Below are 19687 nucleotides of genomic sequence, written 5' to 3' on the forward strand. Positions count from 1 at the left end.
TTGCCTGGCTCAAACCTCCTTTGATATTTGGAAAAAATGTACAGATGCCTCCCTTTGGGAGGTTTTCCAGTAAATGAGACATTAAAGTTACTAAAATGCCCTCTCCTTTTTTCTACTTCTGCAATCAAAACCACTAAAACACCATTGCCAATTGAACCTGTTTATTCCTTCTCTATTTTCTCTCCCTTAGTCTTTCATCCCCTTCCCCCTCTTTTCTTCTTTCTTCTCTCTATTTTACTATTATCAAACCTGTTTCGAGTTTAATATGAATGCTCAATGTTGCTTTCACCTTGAGCACCATTATTTTCATTAGGACCCCATTCACTTTTTAGTAAGTCACTTACCTGGGTAAATGCACTTATCCAGGTACCTGGGTGGGTAAGTGCATTTGTCCATGTTCTTTTATTTCCTAGGTAAATAAGGTAATGACCATTTTTACCCATAAAAATCCATTATCAAAAGAGGTATTTTTGTTATACTCAAGTGGAACTTTCTCTCCAATTGGGAAAGTTATTTACCCACATAGAAGATGGGTCCAGGAAAATAAACTTTCCCTTGTCCCCACATAAATTTGAAAAAAATAACATGTGTTTCTTTTCTTTTCCTTTACCAAATTTCTCCCTCTCAAAATCCGTGAAAAAAAAGAAATATCCCCTAGATTGCATGACCCAAATCAAACTTTGAACACCTAGAAAAACAATAATGCGTTCATGCTTTTCTTTTCCTTCCATTTTTGGTGATCAAGGGGCCTATTTCCATTCAGTCAACTGGTGTAAATGGCATGTAATGGGGCCATCAAACTTTGCAATTTGGATTTCCTTAACGACAAAAGTAAAAGAACCTCCATCATTTTACTTCTTTCACATTTATCGATTACATGTTTTTTTTTTTTTTCTTTCATTTGGTAAAGGGAACAAATCAACCAATCATTGTTTTCTTTTTACTGTTGATGCTTTGGGTTTTCCATAAAACCCTAATCGGTTTTTGTTGCTTACATGTCTGAGAATGGGCACTATTGAGATAGTCCAACAAGGTGCTCTTTGAATGAATAGGCCAAAGGGTAAATCTGGTATTCTAAAAAATAAATGTAATTATTTGAGCGTATTCTGTTTTGAAAGATAGGAAAATGGCGATAATTGATTAATTGTATATTTTTCCAAAGCTATAAGGAATATTTTTGTCATAATCAAAATATAAGGGAGGTTTATATGATTGTCAGAAAATATAAGGGAAGTTTCTGCATCAAGCCAAAAAGTGAAAATTTCAAATTAGTACTTTATACTTTAAGGGTTGTCATACTTTAGTACCCTAAATTCAAAGTGTGTCATTGCAGTACCTGAACTTTCGGAAATTGCTAGTTTAATACCTGTTATTAGCATTTTGTCAATTATCTAACACACGTTATGTCACATGCGATTTAAAACATTTCAAAATTTCAAAATTACCCCTTTAGAAGAAAATACTATTCATTGTCTCCTTCCTTGATATTAAACTAGAGCAACGATGAACATAATCTCACTTGGACATTCTAGGAAATGGTTTGATGCAATGGACGTTGTTCAAGGAAACTTTCATTCTCAAATGCCACATCCTTGGTTTCCATAACATTTTGGATGTTCCAAAAGTTACTTGTTCCACAGTTATTGTAATATTGCTATACCAAAGTCAATACAAGTCAAGGATTTGAACAGAAGCAAACTATGCCATTCCTCTACCAAGTTCATCGGTTCAGATATCAATTTATTTTATGGGGAAATACACTGCAACCCACTGTAAAATTCTAAAATTACAGCCCCATATTATATTAGTAGTAACCCCCTGTAAACCTCATCCTACCCATGGATTTGGCATCAATCCATGATCAAGACTCATTCCACTTGTACCATGAGACTAATAATTCTGAGGTGGGCTGAACAGTCATTCTCCCTTTATTTTATGCATTCCCTTGCTATTTATAGTAAAATTCCAAACTTATAGTAGCCAATAACATACAAGCATTGGAGGAGATTTTCATTATGACATAACTACATCACCTAATACGAATTCGTCCTATGTATGACTTCATTTATTTGTTAAGTTCAAGAGTTGGAGGGCATTCTTGTGATCTCTATCAACTACCTCCGATGACAACCTTTTTTGGTTATGGAATTGTAAAGAGATGAGTGGCAGCAACAACAAGAGGGATTTTGTATTAAGGAAAGAGATAAGAGTTAGGATAAAATGAACTCAATATGATTGGTTGATAAAGAAAATGAGATGACACATGAAGGATATTTTTATTCTTTCACATATCATTTAATATCCGTTAATGATTTTGGACTAAACTGATAGTTTTAGGAAATTCAGGTACTGTGTTGTCACGTTCTAAAGTTTGAGTAGTAAAATGTGAATGTACCCCTGAAGTACAGGTACTAATCTATGATTTTCCAAAAAAACTAAACTGCTTTCCAACTCCACCACGGTCTGGAGCGAACTCTTTGCGAGGAGGGGCTTTTGACCCGAGTCCAACACTGTTGCAGGGCAGCGCCTCGAACTGTCGAACGAGAGATGGTTATCAAGTTTAGCCCAGTCCACACGATCTTCCTCTCTACATACAAAACCTGGCTTTCGATCTAACTCTCCCACTTCCGTCATCCTCGCTGTTAGAAAAATCACACTGAGACACTGAAACCAGACTTCCATTCCATACCTCCAGCCAATTTTTTTATTATTATTTCAGATCGAAATCCAAAACCCTAGAGTTCCTTCTCACTCTCACTCACTCTCTGTCTTCCGACCTCTACTGTTCTCTTCAATGGCGGGGAGTAAAGGGCGCGAAGGGGAGATGCTTGAATCGATCTACTCAGTACTGGCCTTGGTTTTCATACTAGTGGCCTGTGTCGAGCTCGGCGATGCTGCGACCGTCGTCGATGTTTACAGGCTTATTCAGTACGATCTCGCCGGTGTTCCGTTCGGATCTCGCCTTGCAAGTCTTAACCATCATGCTGGTTCTTTGCCATTCGCACCTGGAGCAGATCTTTCGCGTACTGTCGTTATAATTCCGTTTCGAGAAGTCAACATTACCTTCCTCCGAGGTAATTTTATGTCTATAAGGAAATCTCAGCCTCCCATGGCTACTTACTTCAGACATTTCTGTCGTTATACTCTGTTGAATTGTAAAAACAATGAATCCTACGTTAAGCCCAATTGGAGCTTGAAGTTATGTGCAGTGCAAGTTGCTATTTATCATGGAGAGCAGTAGTTGTGATTTCCATATGAAGTTTACGATTTACATTTTCTGTGTTCTTGTTTGCATTAAACTGTTTTAGAGGAGCTAAGAAGTAAGAACTTCTGACACTGGAGTTCACCTGAATTAATTGACTAATGTTTCATCATTAGACATTTTTTTGATTAGCAAAGAGAAATTTTATTATAAGATTGAAAGTTACAGTCAATACAAAGAGGAAAGACTGCTCCCCAAAGTACTACGTTCAGTATTATATTGCAGCCCAGAACAGGATGCTGCCTCAAAACTCCTTGCTTAGCAAGGAATCCACTATTCCATTTGCAGTCCTTCTCATCCATTTAGATCCAGCATTTATGTCCCTAGCAATACTTTCCACTTCCCTAAAAGGCATGGCTAAGAGTCCATGGAGTCTGGTTGCCACCACTAGCCCATGAAACAATTAGCTTTGAATCTTCTTCCACTTCCGCCTGTCTGTATCCCAGTTGTTTTGCTAATTGAAGACCTTGTCGCAAGTCCAATCATAGTTTTCAAGGCATCTAGGCAATTCTGGGCGACATTGGGGTGCCTAGTCACCTAGTTTCTTAGGCGATAAGAATTTTATAATACAAATAATCAACTTTTGGCTAGTTCCCTAGTTTTATATACCACTCAGCATGCATATTAATCGAAAAAATAGCAAGTCTCTTTATCAAGAACATTAAATTTCCTCTAAAAATGTGGCAAGTCATCACATCTAAAAGATAAAAATCTTTTACATATATTAATTTCATTATTTTGAAAGATAATACTACGATAATAAGTAGTAGTAGAAAAAAAAGAACCTCTTTATACTTCTATTCTTTCCTTCTTTCTTTCTTTTCTCTCCTCAAAACCCTTTGATCTTTTAAATTTCAATAGTAAAACATTATATATATATAATGTATAAAGTATTAACACATCTATTAATAAGATACAGCAATATAAGTGATAGTATATAAAGCGCCCACATTGTCATTTTTGTTGCCTTGACAACTATGAGGCCAATAATTCAGCTTTCAATGAGTTCGCCAGTCCTATGGGTCCTAAATAAAGAGCCAGTATTCTACTTTCAGAATCCTTGATCACACCACCTACTCTAGCCATATCCAGATTTCCAAAGGTGCTGCCATCATAGTTCAGCTTCACATTATTGCATTCAAGATGTTTCCAAACCAGCCTTATACTTTATTTTATTTTTCTCGGTGATTGTTCCACCTCTGTCCAAGCTCTAAAGATATCAGTAACAGTGAAAGCTTGAAAGCTTTCCAAGGTTTTTACCTAATGTGCAACCTTTATTTTGATGCTATCCAAAATCTCCTCCGTAGATCTACTTTTCCAATTGAAGACTCTTCCATTCCTTTCTTTTCAGACCACCCAAACTACTGCTGCCTTTGTACCTCTCCACAAAACCCTCCCTCTTTTCTTCGGTTGCCCCAAGAAGTTAGGATTGAAGATACCAGCCACATCTTGGGGCGGACCCACCTCCAATCAAAGAGAGAACAGAAAAGCTCCCAAATGCAAAGCACAAAAGGGCAGGAGATTAATAAATGGGAAAGAGTTTCACCACTAGCCTTGCATAGAAAATACATATGAGGAGAGGGGTAGGAATTAGGCCTTTCTTTCTGTAGCATATCACAAGTATTAATCTTTCTTAGGAAAACTTCCCAACAGAAAGCGTGAATTTTAGGCGGAATAGGCTTACACCAAATCGTTTTCACCAGGAAGTCTACCCCTATAGAAGTAGGCAAGGAACATAGCAAGGGAGATGAATACTACAGTTGTCTGTCACGAAGGATGCCAAATGGTATGGTTGATATTCTGGAAAGGCAGGGTGCCGGGACAAACCACTTGTTTGGGGGATTATAGATAATGAACAGGAGGGTAATGAAATGTAAAGGAAATAAAAAAGGGGCTGATAACAGGGACACTCAAAGGGTTGTGACCTGGGAGTGCTGGCACTATTTGTACAAACTGTTTCTGTACATACTTTCTATTATTTTCGTTTCTAATAAAATAGGTTTCAGTTACTGATAAAAAAGTTTTGGCACCTTATTGAATGTCCCTTTCTGTAAAAATTTCTAAGCATTTCTAGCCACATAAATTGAAGAAAGAGATGGTCCATTGGTTCTTTGTCTGGCTTGTACATAATGCACCTCTTTATTAAATGAAAACTGTGTTCAGGTAGTCCACAGCTGGAATCCTGTCCAATGGGAAATACCATGTGGAAGCCTTTATCACCGGAACAATTAGGTTTATATCTACTCTGCATTTAGTTATTTGAAAAAACAACAGGAGGAGAAGAGTTGTTCTTTGATTCATGGTCTCCAACTTCAATGGCTATCATGCCATTCTCTAAGTTACCATCATTAACAAATTACTGCATTTTTTTTATGTCTCACTTTCTGTATATAGTGTAAACATTGATGGTTATTCTGATTACATGGAAACCTTAGCAATTACCACACAGTACAAGAGATATGGTTATGAATTCACATGCTAAAAATCAAGGCTTTGCACACAAGGTTCTTGAACATATATTTACCCTTCCTAATGAAATATTAGTATATATTCAGCCAACTCAAGAAAGTCTTTTTCCCAACTATGCTTTTCTTTTTTTTTTTTTATTTATAAAAAACTATGTTTTTTTTTGGGGTAAGTTTTGCCAACTATGGATAGAGTGGATTGACAAAACATGATTTACATAGCCAACCCAATATAGGTCTATGTGAATCCTGTTTTGTCAATCCAGCAAGGTGCCAACCGGCCAGTTGGTATGGTCTCCTGCTGGTCGTAGTGGAGACTTGGGATCGAATCCCACCTGCACCTGGGTTGGGGGGGGGGGGCTACCCCCTGTTGTGTAGCCCTTCAAAAGAAATAAAAAAAAAATCCTGTTTTGTCAATCCACTCTATCTAGGGCCATATCTATGGTTAAATTCTCGATCCTCAAATCATTTTCCACTACCTCAATTCTCAAGTCAAATCCTTAATTTTTTTAATCGGTAATGTGCATATCTTTGTATCTAATCATGCTTCTACCTTTTGCATTTAAACTTGGCAGATTACATTATGCAAAGACAGCCGTTAGGTGGCCTACTACTATTACTTCCCCAAAACATTAGTTCAGAAAGCAGAGAAGAGGCAGAGGAAGGTGACCGTAATAATGGAAAAGAGCTGATAAGAAGTGAACTGGCTGAACTGGAAAAATTACTTGTACATGTCAACATACCAGTAAGAGAAGCAGATATCATTTCTTTAGTCTTTTATTCTTGTGGCGTAATTAGCATCATGGACATATACACCTGATAGCTTGCCTTCCATGAGTTAGGGACTAGAAATGTGTTAAGTGTTTACATTGCATTTCTGTGAGTTAAGTTAATTCTCTACATACATGCTGGTTTTAACAGTTCTACTTCCTTGAGTATTAATTCTTTGTACAAATTCCTGTTCAGGGCATTATAATTGCTGATTGCTCTTGTACTTGTAATATTATTACTGTCGTTTTAATGATAATGGCTCTAAATCCTTTGGTATCTGCCTGCATCCCTGGACCTTCAGTAGTTGCTTCTTATTATATTTAGCATTTAGGTATTTATGTGTGGGTCTATAATATGTGTTTGTGGCACATAGTTCTTCAACTTTTCTGGTTTGGTTCAAATCATGTCATTATTAAAGATAAAAAATGCAGATACATGGTACATTCTTACTCTGTTTTTAACCATTTATTTAAAAAAAATTACGCTTAATTACTATTTTCTATGAAAATATAACATTGCATTTGGTGTTTATTATTTTTTTTCTACAAATTGGAATTTTCTTCTACAAAGTTATTTTCAATTTAATTAGGGCCTCGACTCAAAATCAGAAATAAAAATATCTTAGGTTTGTCACTCAACTTGTTGCCTAAATTTGAAGGGTCAAAACGTGCCATATTACTTTTTTTTGAAAACTGTAAAGTAAAGTATTTCATTAATAACAAAAGTGCAGAATACAGAAGGTCCCTGTACAATGAGAGATTGTACAGCAGAAATAGACAGAAAAAACTCAGGAAAGCCAGCCTCTGAAAAACAACCCAACAAAAAACTATGATCTTACAAAAAGGAAATCAGGCTCAAAAAAAGAACAAGTTTGCCTGTTTTTAAAAAGTGGATGGTTTGTTAGCCACGAAAACACCATCCCCATAAGGGGATCTTGCCTCTTCTGTCTTCCACTCCATAAGGGGATCTTGCCTCTTCTGTCTCCCACTCCCTGCTGCTAGACCCATCCTTTGCCACAACTTATCTTCTCCATAGGCTGTCAGAGTGCTTGTTGAATCTCCACAGCCATTTCTCTAGCAAGACTGAGTTGACATCTTTCACTGATCTTATCCCTAAACCTCCTTTTTTCCCTGGGTGAGCAGATTCTCTTCCAGTTTACCAAATGACACCTAGAATCCTCCTTCCACCCTCCATAGGAAATCTCTCATCCTTTTTTTCTATAGCTGCAGCCCATTTAGCTGGAATTGGAAATAAAGACAAATAGTAGGTAGGGAGGGAAGATAAGACACTTTTAATTAAGGTGACTTTCCCCCTTTAGACAAGTACTTGGTTTTCCAAGAGGCCAGTTTCCTATCAACCTTCTCAATAACAGCCATAAGGGGATCTTGCCTCTTCTGTCTCCCACTCCCTGCTGCTAGAGCCATCCTTTTCCACAACTTATCTTCTCCATAGGCTGTCAGAGTGCTTGTTGAATTTCCACAGCGATTTCTCTAGCAAGGCTGAGTTGGCATCTTTCACTGATCTTATCCCTAAACCTCCTTTTTTCCCTGGGTGAGTGCTTGTTGAATCTCCACAGCCATTTCTCTAGCAAGGCTGAGTTGACATCTTTCACTGATCTTATCCCTAAACCTCCTTTTTTCCCTGGGTGAGCAGATTCTCTTCCAGTTTACCAAATGACACCTAGAATCCTCCTTCCAACCCTTCCATAGGAAATCTCTCATCCTTTTTTCTATAGCTGCAGCCCATTTAGCTGGAATTGGAAATAAAGACAAATAGTAGGTAGGGAGGGAAGATAAGACACTTTTAATTAAGGTGACTTTCCCCCTTTAGACAAGTACTTGGTTTTCCAAGAGGCCAGTTTCCTATCAACCTTCTCAATAATAGGTTCCCAAATGGTTTTAGATTTACAGTTTTCACCCAAAGGCATACCCAGGTATTTTGAAGGGAGTTTACCCACTTTACATCCCCAATCATTCGCCCAAGAATCCAGGTTTGCCACTTCCTTAACTGCCAATATCTCACTCTTTTGGATGTTGATGTGTAAGCCGGAAACCACCTTGAACTATCTTAGGATTGCCTTCACATTCCAAAATTGTTCCCAAGATGCATCACAGAAAAAGAGTGTCATCTGCAAATTGTAGAAGAGGAATCTCTACTTCCCTATTCCCTACTTGGAAGCCTTCCAGCAATCCTCCTTCCCTTGCTCTCTCTACCATTCTGAAGAGGGCTTCTGTTACACATATAAATAAGAGAGGGGAGAGGGGATCTCTCTGTCGGAGAAAGACACTTTTATCCAATTTCTCCATTTCACCCCAAAATTCATCCTCCTCAACAATTAATGAAGGAAGTTCCAATTTACATGGTCATATTGCCTTCTCCATGTCTACTTACATAACATTCTTACATGACTACTTTTCTTCCTTGAATCTATTAATTCATTTACTATGAGGACTCCATCAACTATTAGTCTTTCCCCCACGAAAGCACCTTGGGTTTCAGCAATCAAGCTTGAAATCACTTTTGCCATCCTATTAGCCAAGAGCTTAGCTAATATCTTGTAGACACTGCTTAAGAGGCTGATTGGTCTGAAATCGTTTAACTTTACTGCACCTTTCTTTTTTAGAATTAGGGTGATGAAAGTGTGATTAAGGCTTCTTTCAAGAGCACCTCTTTCATGAAATTCCTTAACCACCTCCACTACATCTTGTTTCACAAAACCCCAACTCTTCTTATAGAATAAGAGTGTGAAACCATCAGGCCCCGGGGCCTTATCACCCTCCAACACTTTTACCACCTCCCACACTTCTTCCTCTGAAAAGGGCTTCTCCAAGTCTCTAGCTTGCTCAGCTGAAAGGGACTCAAACTGTAACCCATCCAGCACTGGTCTAGACCTCCATTGTTCCTTGTACAAGTCCTCATAGAATTTTGCAATATGACATTTGATTTGTCTTTTCTCTTCTATTTCCACCCCCTGGACCTCTATCTTTTTTATTGTGTTCTTCCTTCTTCTCGCACTTGCCATTTTGTGGAAAAAATTTGTGTTGTTGTCTCCATCTTTCAGCACACCTGGATCTCTGTCTCCATTTAATTTCCTCTTGGTAAGCTATTTTGTCGAAATCCCTCGTTGCCAATTCTCTTTTGCTTCGATCTTCCCTTCCAATGACACCATTCTCCTCTGCCTGTCAATTTCTGCAATCACTTCCAAACATTCTCTTATTTTCACCCTCCTTCAGAATCCCTCTGCTCCAATCTTTAATTTTTAACTTTAAACTCTAGTTTTTTTACTGAAGATATGACTTGCAGTACCTTCAAAAGAGAAACCTACCCACCACTCAGTTAACAGGTCCACAAAGCCTGGCTCGTCAAACCAGAAATGCTCAAATCTGAAAGGAGCCCTGCCTCCTCTAATACCTCCACAATCTAACATAACCAGGGCATGATCCGACAATGGCCTTGGAAGAGCTTGCAGTGACAGATTTGGGAAGTTTTCCTCCCACTCTGTAGAAACTACGAACCTGTCTAGTTTAACCAGAGTTGGATCTTCCTGGTTATTTGTCCATGTGAACTTTTCACCCAGCAGCGGTAGATCTACTAGTTCCCATCTCCTCATGAAATCCACAAAACCCTCCTCCACCCCCTTTTGTTTTCTCTGCGTCACTTCTTTTCATAGGAGAACCTGATTGTGTTAAAATCTCCCCCTATTACCCAAGGATGGTTCCACTTCAATCTGACCTCATCCAACTCCTCCCAGAAAGAAACTCTCAGCCCCTCTTCATTTGGGCCGTAAACCACTGATAAAACCCACTCCCAATCAATCTCCTGAGATTGAACTAATAAAGATACAGAGAACTGACCAATTAACTTGTCACTTACTGTCACAACTTCAGTATTTGAAAAACATTTAAATTGATAATCCGGAAAAACATAATTTAAATTGTTAGTGCATAATTTCGTGATATATTTTGTAAAAATATAAAATTATCTTTTGTGTTTTTAATAAATATTTTAAAGTTATTATATAATTTTGTTAGAATATTTAAATAATTCTTAAATTTTTTAGTCCAAACTTTCTTTAGATAGATATAGATAAAAAGTGGGGGAGAGGATAATTAGGAATTAGAGATAACTTAGGAGAGAATATTTGGCTTGGGGACATTCCTCTCAAAGACAGATTTCCACCTATTTATGCTCTGTCCCTCAACAAAGGGAAAGTGATTTCTTCAGTGCTTGTTAATGAAAATTCTTGGGATCTAGGTTTAAGAAGGGGGTTGAGGGATCATGAATTGGGCTTAGTAGATGAACTAATCTCACTTCTTAATTCTGTTTTCCTGGACCTATCTTGTCATGACAGCAGGATCTGGTTAGAGTCCCCTTCTGGCTCCTATACCTGTGCCTCCTTCTCTGCCCTCCTTTCTTCACACCCAGGAGGTTCTTTTCCCACAAAGGAAGTCTGGTGTAGTCCTGTACCCCCAAAAGTAAGAGCCTTTTGTTGGGAGGTGGTGCTTCAGAAGATTAATACTCTTGATAATTTACAAAAAAGAAGGCCGAATCAGTGCCTTTCCCCTCATGTTTGTTGCCTTTGTATGGGAAATGGTGAGACAGTAATACATCTTTTACTTTCTTGTCCCTTTGCATCTTGTGTGTGGGTTTAGTTTTCTTTTTTATTTGGCTACAGGTGGACTACTCCCCCCGATGTGACAAGTCTTTTCAACCCAAGTTTCTTCCAACTTTCAAAGAAAAGGGGAAGAGTGATGTTGAGGGCAACAAGAGCAGCCATTCTTTGGTCTTTATGGGAAGAAAGGAACAACAGAATATTCCAAGGGGCACAAAGATCAATAGAACAAATCATTGACTGTGTAGCCACTAAAGTCATACATTGGCTGAAAGTAAGTGATTTATTTAAAGATTTTTCAGTGGATGATATACAAAGGGACTGGTCAACAGTGGCAAATTCTTCAACCAGACAATCTGTCTTTCAGCCCTCTTGGACACCAGCAGCATAGCAAAGGGTGAAATTGAATTTGATGGAAGCTCTTTGGGTAATCCAGGACCCTTGGGAGCTGGGGGAGTTTTTAGGGATGGGGAGGGCAGAATGGTGACACTTTACTTTGGTCCTATAGGAGTGGGAGACTCTTTGAGAGCTGAAATTCTGGCTCTCCTACAAGGCCTGAGATTTGCCAAGCAATGGGAGTATCAGAACTTGGAGGTGGAAGTTGACTCTAAATTGTTAATAGGATGGTTGCAAACAAAGAATTTGGGTGTATGGAAGTTTCAACAGCAAAAGAGGGAAATAATCTGCTTGGCAAGGGAAGTTGGAGTGACATTCAAATGGGTAAGGAGATCGGAAAACTCTGTGGCAGATAGCTTGGCAAAACAGGGGACCTTCAGGGAAAACTTATTTTGGGTTGTAATGTGATTCTTGATGTTATTTTGGGGTCAACACTCTTTGTCTGACTGGTTGACAGTGTAAGATGTTTATTTAATATTCTTAATGAAAGTTACCGTTTTCAATAAAAAAACTCTCTACTAAATTAGAGATAATTTTGGAGAAAGTGGGGGATAGTGGGGGAGGTAGTTTAGGAGAATAGATTATTTAGGTTATTGGGAAAGTGAATCTCATTGGTTGTTTCAAAAATGGCATGTAATAAAAAAAATAAAAAATAAAAAAAAGGAGAATTTCTTCATTACCTTGTTTTAATATATATATATACACACACACACGTATACATATATATCTTATGCTTGTCAGTTGTACTATTTTGCTGTAGTTGTTCTTTAATGATAATTTCTGATTTTTCAGTATCCAGTGTACTTTGCTTTTGAGGATGACAAGATCACTGCTGTTTTAGCTGATGTCAAGACGAATGATGCTACTGGTCAGCCTGCTACTGCAACAACTGGCGGGTTAGTATATATTTTATTTATCAAACCAATGTAACTTCTCCAAGACAACCATCCATGCTCTCCAATTGAATAATGGGACATGGTTGGTTTAAATGATGGTAATAATCCAGGGCTGTTGCTTAAAGATACAGTTGTGCATCTTGCTGTGTTTATTTGGACTGTGGCAAAAAAAAAGATTATTAAATCCAAAAAAAAGAAAGGAAATGAAAAATAAATGATTATATGTTTATGTTTCTGCCTCTGCTGATTTCTGACCTGGGGAATCTTATACATGAGACCCACTTGGTGGCAAGTCCTGACTCTTACATGGGACATATATTTGAGATATGGTGCTTAATGCCCTTTGATCACTATGACCCTCTCTTACTGATGGGGACAATCTAGGATGAATTAATTGAAATAGATATTTGTAGTGTTTCTCCCAGTTTATAGGCACCATAATCTGTTTCTGCAGCACATGGTGTTAGCTTACAAATTAAACTAGACCCTTTTTGAAGTGTGTGTCTCAGCCTATTTCTTCCTTTTTATTGTTTTATTTTCTGGTCAGTACCCTTGCATTCTATGAATTGTTGAAGAAATTGAACTGTTTCATGGGGTATCATTATGATGCCCCATACCAACATTCTTTGTTGTGATCCAATCAGTCCAAGCATGTGCATGTGGGAACCTTGGCATGAAATGGTCATGTTCTGGCTCTCTGGAATCATGTTATTCTGTATTCCTCTTATTTTTATTTATGTCTTGATTCATTCAATGACAATTTATCTTTGTCATATCATGTGCATTGTATATGTTGCCTGATGAGTACCAGCCATGCACTGCAAATTTTTTGCCAACTAATTCAGTAGATATTGATGGGACTTAAAATTTTGATGTTTGCTAATACTGGACTGATCATTGTTTAACTTGTTAATCTTACAGATATAAGCTTGTGGTTTCCACGCCAGAACCTAAGAAGCTTGCATCGCCCACGATTACAAACATTCAGGTTTCTTCAACCTTGTTATTCTTGAAATAGGCAGAATTTTGCCACCGCTAAAGCCGGAATTAAGATGTTAAATAGGATGATATATACATGCTTTAAATTCTTAAATCACCTGAAATAAAATCTATAGTCTTTTTGAGCCCAATTAATGTTTGTAGAAGCATGTAAAAACAGCAATGCAATTTTTAATGTTCTGGTTGTATAGTTGTCTACAGGCTTTTGTAGACTCTTGATGTGTTGATACAATTTATCTTAACCAAAAATGAAAAGAAAATTTATTGATAAAAAAAATGAAAAGAAAATTCTATGGATACTAGTGAAACAGAAGTTACTTGGTTGTGCTGAGGTATCAAAGATAAGTTGAAGATATTGTTGGCTGAAAGAAGATAAAGAAATCAAATGACAGTACTAGTCTTAGATCTATTGCAAGAACCCCCAAAGTTTTACTATAGTCCTATTAATAGAGTAACTGGTGAACTTTGGAACCGATTTGTTTTGGTGAATTCTATTTGATATAGTTGGTAAATACATATATTTTCTGTCACATTTGTTTATTTTGGCATTGTGTGGTCGTTGTTTCCTTGCTTCACTCTGAAACAAATATTTGTTCTGAAGACTTTCTTCTGGTGACAGGGATGGTTGCCGGGATTAAAAGCAGATGGGGATGTGAATCAGCTCCCAACAATTGCTATAGTTGCTTCATATGACACATTTGGTGCTGCACCGGTATGTATATATGAATGTCACTCCTCACTTAATGATATGTTTTTAGCCTGTGTAAAAGTTTGAGAATATTTATGTTGTAGGCTTTGTCAGTGGGAAGTGATAGCAATGGAAGTGGAGTAGTGGCACTTCTAGAAATTGCTAGGTTGTTCTCTCTCCTTTATTCAAATCCTAAGACAAGGGGAAGATACAATTTGCTTTTTGGGCTAACATCTGGTGGACCTTACAACTATAATGGAACCTTTAAGGTGCTTGCTTCCTCATGGTGGATTACTTATTTTGTTTCTTATTGTTGTTGCATTTTCCCCACTTATATAGCTTCACCTGGTATTGTAATGTTGCATCTTCTATATTGTGCAGTGGCTCCAGAGTTTTGATCAGCGCTTGCGTGAGAGTATTGACTATGCCATTTGCTTGAATAGTATTGGTTCTTGGGATGATGAGTTATGGATTCATGTATCTAAGCCTCCAGAAAATGCCTACATAAAACAAGTATTTGAAGTGAGTCATTATCAGAGGAAGAGTCACAAGAATTATCTAAAATAGCTTAGTTATGTAAAGCTGGATGCCTTTGTGATTTTACGGTTTGATTATTTGCCAGAGTTTCTCTAGTGTAGCAGAGGAATTGGGAGTCAAAATTGGCCTGAAGCACAAAAAAATTAATGTTTCAAATCCACGAGTAAGGAAATATGCTTTAAGTTTTCTTTATGTCTGTGTGAGTAAAATTTTATTGCAGAATGTTGTCCCAGAATCAGTTGCGAGGATTAAGGTTATGCATGGGTTAATCTTATGTGAATCTTGAGATAAAATTAGATATCATATTTCCTTTGTCTTTTCATCTAATGACTTTTTACAGTGGCATCATCATAGAATCATAACCAGAATTTGGTGTACTAACTTGCATAGGGAAAAAACTTCATGCATATTGCGCTAAAACCTTTTAGTAGATGGCATGTTACTGAAAAAAAAGGAAAGAGTAAATTTTAGGGAATCCCCCAATTATTTGTGGGACATGGTTCCCTGATAATGTTCATGGTGTGTGTACATTTTTTAAATTGCCCATTTATTGCCAAGCAATCAAATTTTTAGCAATTGGAAGTAGGAGATTCAAAAATGATAATTTCTTGGGCCAGGAGTAAGCAGCTTGTTCCATGGATCTATAGACATGAGTTTAGGGAAATAGAAAGCATCAAGCAGAAGCTGGACATGATGTTTAATTGGGTTAGAAGGACAGCAAATGGGATGGCCAATACTTCAGCAAAACAAGGGGTATATAGACAACAATTATTTTGGGCACTATTGTGACCTTGTAACTTTGTTGGCACTGGTTTGTTATTTTGGGTGAATATACCCTTTCATTGTATTAACCAATTTCATATTTTAATATAATTCCAATTTTCTGGCTGATAAAAAATGCCCATTTATTGTTTATATTGGTGAGTGATCCGGATCTTAAAAAAATCTAGGCCATCAAATTGGCCTATTAAGATCAATAGAAGCTAAAATCCAAGCCACATGACTAATATTTGGATCTGATAGATCCATCGATAATTTTTCCAGATTCCAGTCCAATATCCTTGATCAAGCATCATCCACATCCTTGCTACCTAATCATACCAAATCATAGCCCCAAATTTCATGATTTCACTTTTTTTTTTCACCTTAGATTTCATTTCGACAAATCTGATTAGCTGGAAACTTCAGCCTCAAACAACCCACTGAACACACCTTTCAACTTTCAACCAATTTATCTATCCAAAAAAAAAAGAAAAAATCGAACTCTGGCACCCAAGAATCCAGCATTTGTTATCCTGTCTAAACTCCTCTATTTGACACAGAGCTGATCCATATTACATTTCAAGAACCTAATTGGCCATTCCAAACACCATAAAATACCCATCCAATGAATTTTGCTTGAGATCTTCCCCAATTGACTCCCCAAAGAAAGTATTCCATTTCAGCCTTTCCCTTTGGCCGAATACCTTAAATTTGCCTCTCTGACACCCCTTTGGCTGAATACCCATTTCAGCCTTCCCACTGGTCGAAACCCTCAAACCTTAAATCTGTCTCTGGAAGACCACTTTGAAATCAAATTTTTATTTAAAGACTTCTCAGCTAATGATATCTACAGGAATTGGGGTGAGGTTGCAGTTACAACTTACCTAAAACCTGTTGTGTAGGAACTTTGGTCCCCACTGACACAACAAAGGATGAAATTGAACTTTAATGGAAGCTCTGTAGGTAATCTGGGCCCTTCAGGCCCTTCAGGTATAGAGGGAGTTTTTAGAGATGGAGAGGGCAGAATGCTATGTTTTCAGGACCAATAGTGGTGGGAGATTCTTTGAGAGTGGAGGTGATGGCTTTGCTTCAAGGTGTGAAATATGCCAAACAGTTGGGGTTACACGAAATTGAGATAGAAGGGGATTCTAAGTTGCTAATTGGATGGATGCAGTCAGGTTGTTTGGGAGCCTGGACACATAGACAGTTGATAAGGGAAATCCTTAGTATAATGAGGGAGATTGGTGCATGTTTCAAGTGGACAAGAAGGTCATCCAATGGATTAGTTGATACCTTAGCAAAACAAGGGACTGGGAGGGAGAACATTTTCTGGGCGGTATTGTAATTAAATATATCTTGGGTTGAACACCCTATACTGGGGTTGTGCTGTGATATCTCATTAATGATGTTTGGGAGCCTGGACACATAGACACCGATAAGGGAAATCCTTAGTATAACGAGGGAGATTGGTGCATGTTTCAAGTGGACAAGAAGGTCATCCAATGGATTAGTTGATACCTTAGCAAAACAAGGGACTGGGAGGGAGAACATTTTCTGGGCAGTATTGTAATTAAATATATCTTGGGTGAACACCCTATACTGGGGTTGTGCTTTGATATCTCATTAATGATGTTACCATTTCCAATAACAAACATCATCATTGAATTTCAGACACCTAAAAAGCCCACCCATCAAATTTCATAAAAATTCTCTCATTTGACCCTTTATCAAACCAAGGTTCCTTTTTGGCCTTTCTTGTTGGCTTAAGCCTTTCAACCCCTAAATCCCCCTAAGCATTTTTGGACCAATTAGACACCACCGTTGGATCCAGTGACCTGAAAACCGTCAACCATCCAAGTTCCCCCCCCCCCTAAATCCCCCCTTTTCCCAAACTTATTCTTTTCCACCTTTAAACTTGCAAAAGAAAAAGGCATAAATACCCCTAAAGTAACTCTCTACCAAAGACATCCCCACTTTTTCTAATCCTATGTTTCTTCTAACCCTTGAACTTTTACATAATACCTAAATAGATTGCACCACTCAGTCACTCACCCATTTGGCCATCCAATATAATCTCAATGACTCTCCCTCTCACACACAACATCCTCTCATTGTCCTAATTACTCATTCCCTTTTCCTATTTTCCCATTTTCCTTTTTATGTTTTACTTTTAAAACTTGAAAGGCAGAAGAGGCAAGCATAATGTCTTCCATTGTGGAGCATTGAACTAGCTTGAAGGCTTTCATCTCTCCTGTCTTTCTCCAACTTTATTCTAGTAGTCGATCAAGACTACAATCTTGAATTCCAAAAGATTTCGGATTGAGAAAAGTAGAAGAAAGGAGAAGAAAGCAGAAGTACACAAGGGTTTTGAAAGGAGGGACAGATCGAATGAATCTGCCGCCGCCACTCTCTCAATATTTATAGGTTATGTTCACTAAATGTAGGAAAGGGCAGAATTGCCCTTAATGCTTACATGTCAAATAAAACAAATAATAAACTGAAATAACAAGCTGTCTAAGATAACTACCAACTAACACTAACATAACTAACAAAGGTTACATGTGCTGTCATACGAACACAGTGGGGACCACAGCCGTGGGGCCCACATCAGTGTTCTCTACACTCCCCCTCAAGTTGGGAATAGATATTTGTCATTCCCAACTTGAATAGGTCTGCCTCTAACTTCTTCCTTGGAACAACCTTGGTGAGAAGATCTACGAGCTACATGTTGGAGGTGATATACGGGAGACACACTTCTTGTGATGAGATCCTTTCTTTGACAAAGTGTCGATCAACTTCAATATGGTTAGTTCTATCATGCTGCACCGGATTGTGAGCTATATTAATAGCCGCCTGATTATCACAATACAACATCAAGGGCTTCTCATAATCAATACCCAACTCTTCAAGTAGTGATTTCAGCCATAGGATTTCAGCCACTCTGTTAGCCATTGACTTGTATTCAACTTCGACACTAGAGCGGGAAACAACACTTTGTTTCTTACTCCTCCAAGAGACAAGGTTACCTCCAGAGGTAGACCTCTTGTCATTAGCACTCCCAGCCCAATCAACATCTGTATAGACCTCTACCTTCATGTGATTATTGTTCTTAAACAGTATACCTCTACCTGGGCATCTCTTCAAGTATGCTAATATTCTCTCAGCTGCAAGAAGATGAGTAGTTCTAGGGAAATGCATGTACTGGCTGACAACACTGACTGCATAACTGATATCTGGTCGTGTGAGGCAGAGATATAGGAGCTTTCCAACCAGCCGTTGGAACATAACTTTGTCTTCAAGAGGCTTTCCACCCTCTGCACTGATCTTGTGATTCTATTCAATGGGTGTATCGGCAGGCTTGACACCCAACTTTCCAGTTTCCACCAACAGATCTAGAACATACTTCCTTTGAGAGATAAAGATCCCCTGTTTAGATCTAGCAACCTCAATACCCAAAAAATATCGCAGTGCACCAAGATCTTTCACCTCAAACTCTTGATGAAGGAGCTGTTTGAGGGACTCAATCTCACTATTATTATTCCCCGTCACTACAATATCATCCACATATATAGCAAGCAAGGTCAAAGAAGAGTTCACTCTTTTAACGAACAGTGTATGATCTGACTGGGCTGTACATAGCCGAATTTTCCAAGGGCTAGTCTGAATCTATCAAACCAAGCTCTAGGGGACTGCTTTAATCCATACAATGCCTTATTCAGTCGGCAAACCTTCTTACCTGTCTCTGTATCATAGAATCCAAGGGGCAACTGCATGTGTCTCTTCCTGTAAGTTTCCATTTAGAAAGGCATTTTTAACGTCCATCTGGAACAAGGGCCAAGAGTAACTTGCTGCAAGGGCTAATAGAACTCGAATAGTGGTCATCAGTCTGAGTAAATCATAAGTCATTGTATGGATTATACTACAAGTCTGAGTAAACCCTTTTGCAACCAACCGAGCTTTGTACCTTTCAATGGAGCCAGCCATCAGCATTATGTTTCACAGTAAATACCCATCTACATCCAACTGGTTTCTTTCCTTTGGGTAGGTCAACTAGCTCCCAAGTATTATTTTTCAAAAGGACATCCATTTCAACTTTCATTGCATCTTTCCACTCTAGAACTGATAAGGCTTCTTGCACTGTTCTGGGGATAGGAATATCAGCAATGGAAGTGAGAAAGGACCTGTAAGAGGGAGACAGGCGATCATAGGATAGAAACTGGGAAATACAGTGAGCTGTGGATGTGGTGCAACGTCGTTTCCCTTTACGGACCGCAATAGGGAGGTCAAGGTCATCAGAAG

The 19687-nt window shown here is 38.2% G+C and overlaps 1 protein-coding gene across 2 annotated transcripts in view; it reads left to right on the top strand.

The window, feature by feature from the left end:
* The first annotated feature begins 2464 nt into the window (after positions 1 to 2464).
* The window catches only part of LOC104589365 (M28 Zn-peptidase nicastrin), a 29700-nt gene continuing 12477 nt past the window's right edge, over positions 2465 to 19687 (top strand). The window contains exons 1-8 of one of the 2 annotated variants that reach the window (XM_010247666.3): positions 2465 to 3074; positions 6303 to 6472; positions 12299 to 12402; positions 13324 to 13390; positions 14021 to 14113; positions 14194 to 14358; positions 14471 to 14611; positions 14712 to 14789. In XM_010247666.3, the coding sequence (XP_010245968.1) occupies positions 2795 to 3074; positions 6303 to 6472; positions 12299 to 12402; positions 13324 to 13390; positions 14021 to 14113; positions 14194 to 14358; positions 14471 to 14611; positions 14712 to 14789 (1098 nt within the window). In that variant the 5' untranslated portion in view covers positions 2465 to 2794. The remainder of the gene's footprint in view (positions 3075 to 6302; positions 6473 to 12298; positions 12403 to 13323; positions 13391 to 14020; positions 14114 to 14193; positions 14359 to 14470; positions 14612 to 14711; positions 14790 to 19687) is intronic. The other variant, XM_010247673.2, reaches the window with a different exon arrangement.

This window comes from Nelumbo nucifera, chromosome 6, assembly GCF_055504915.1.
Source record: "Nelumbo nucifera cultivar China Antique chromosome 6, China Antique-T2T, whole genome shotgun sequence".
Taxonomy (NCBI): domain Eukaryota; kingdom Viridiplantae; phylum Streptophyta; class Magnoliopsida; order Proteales; family Nelumbonaceae; genus Nelumbo; species Nelumbo nucifera.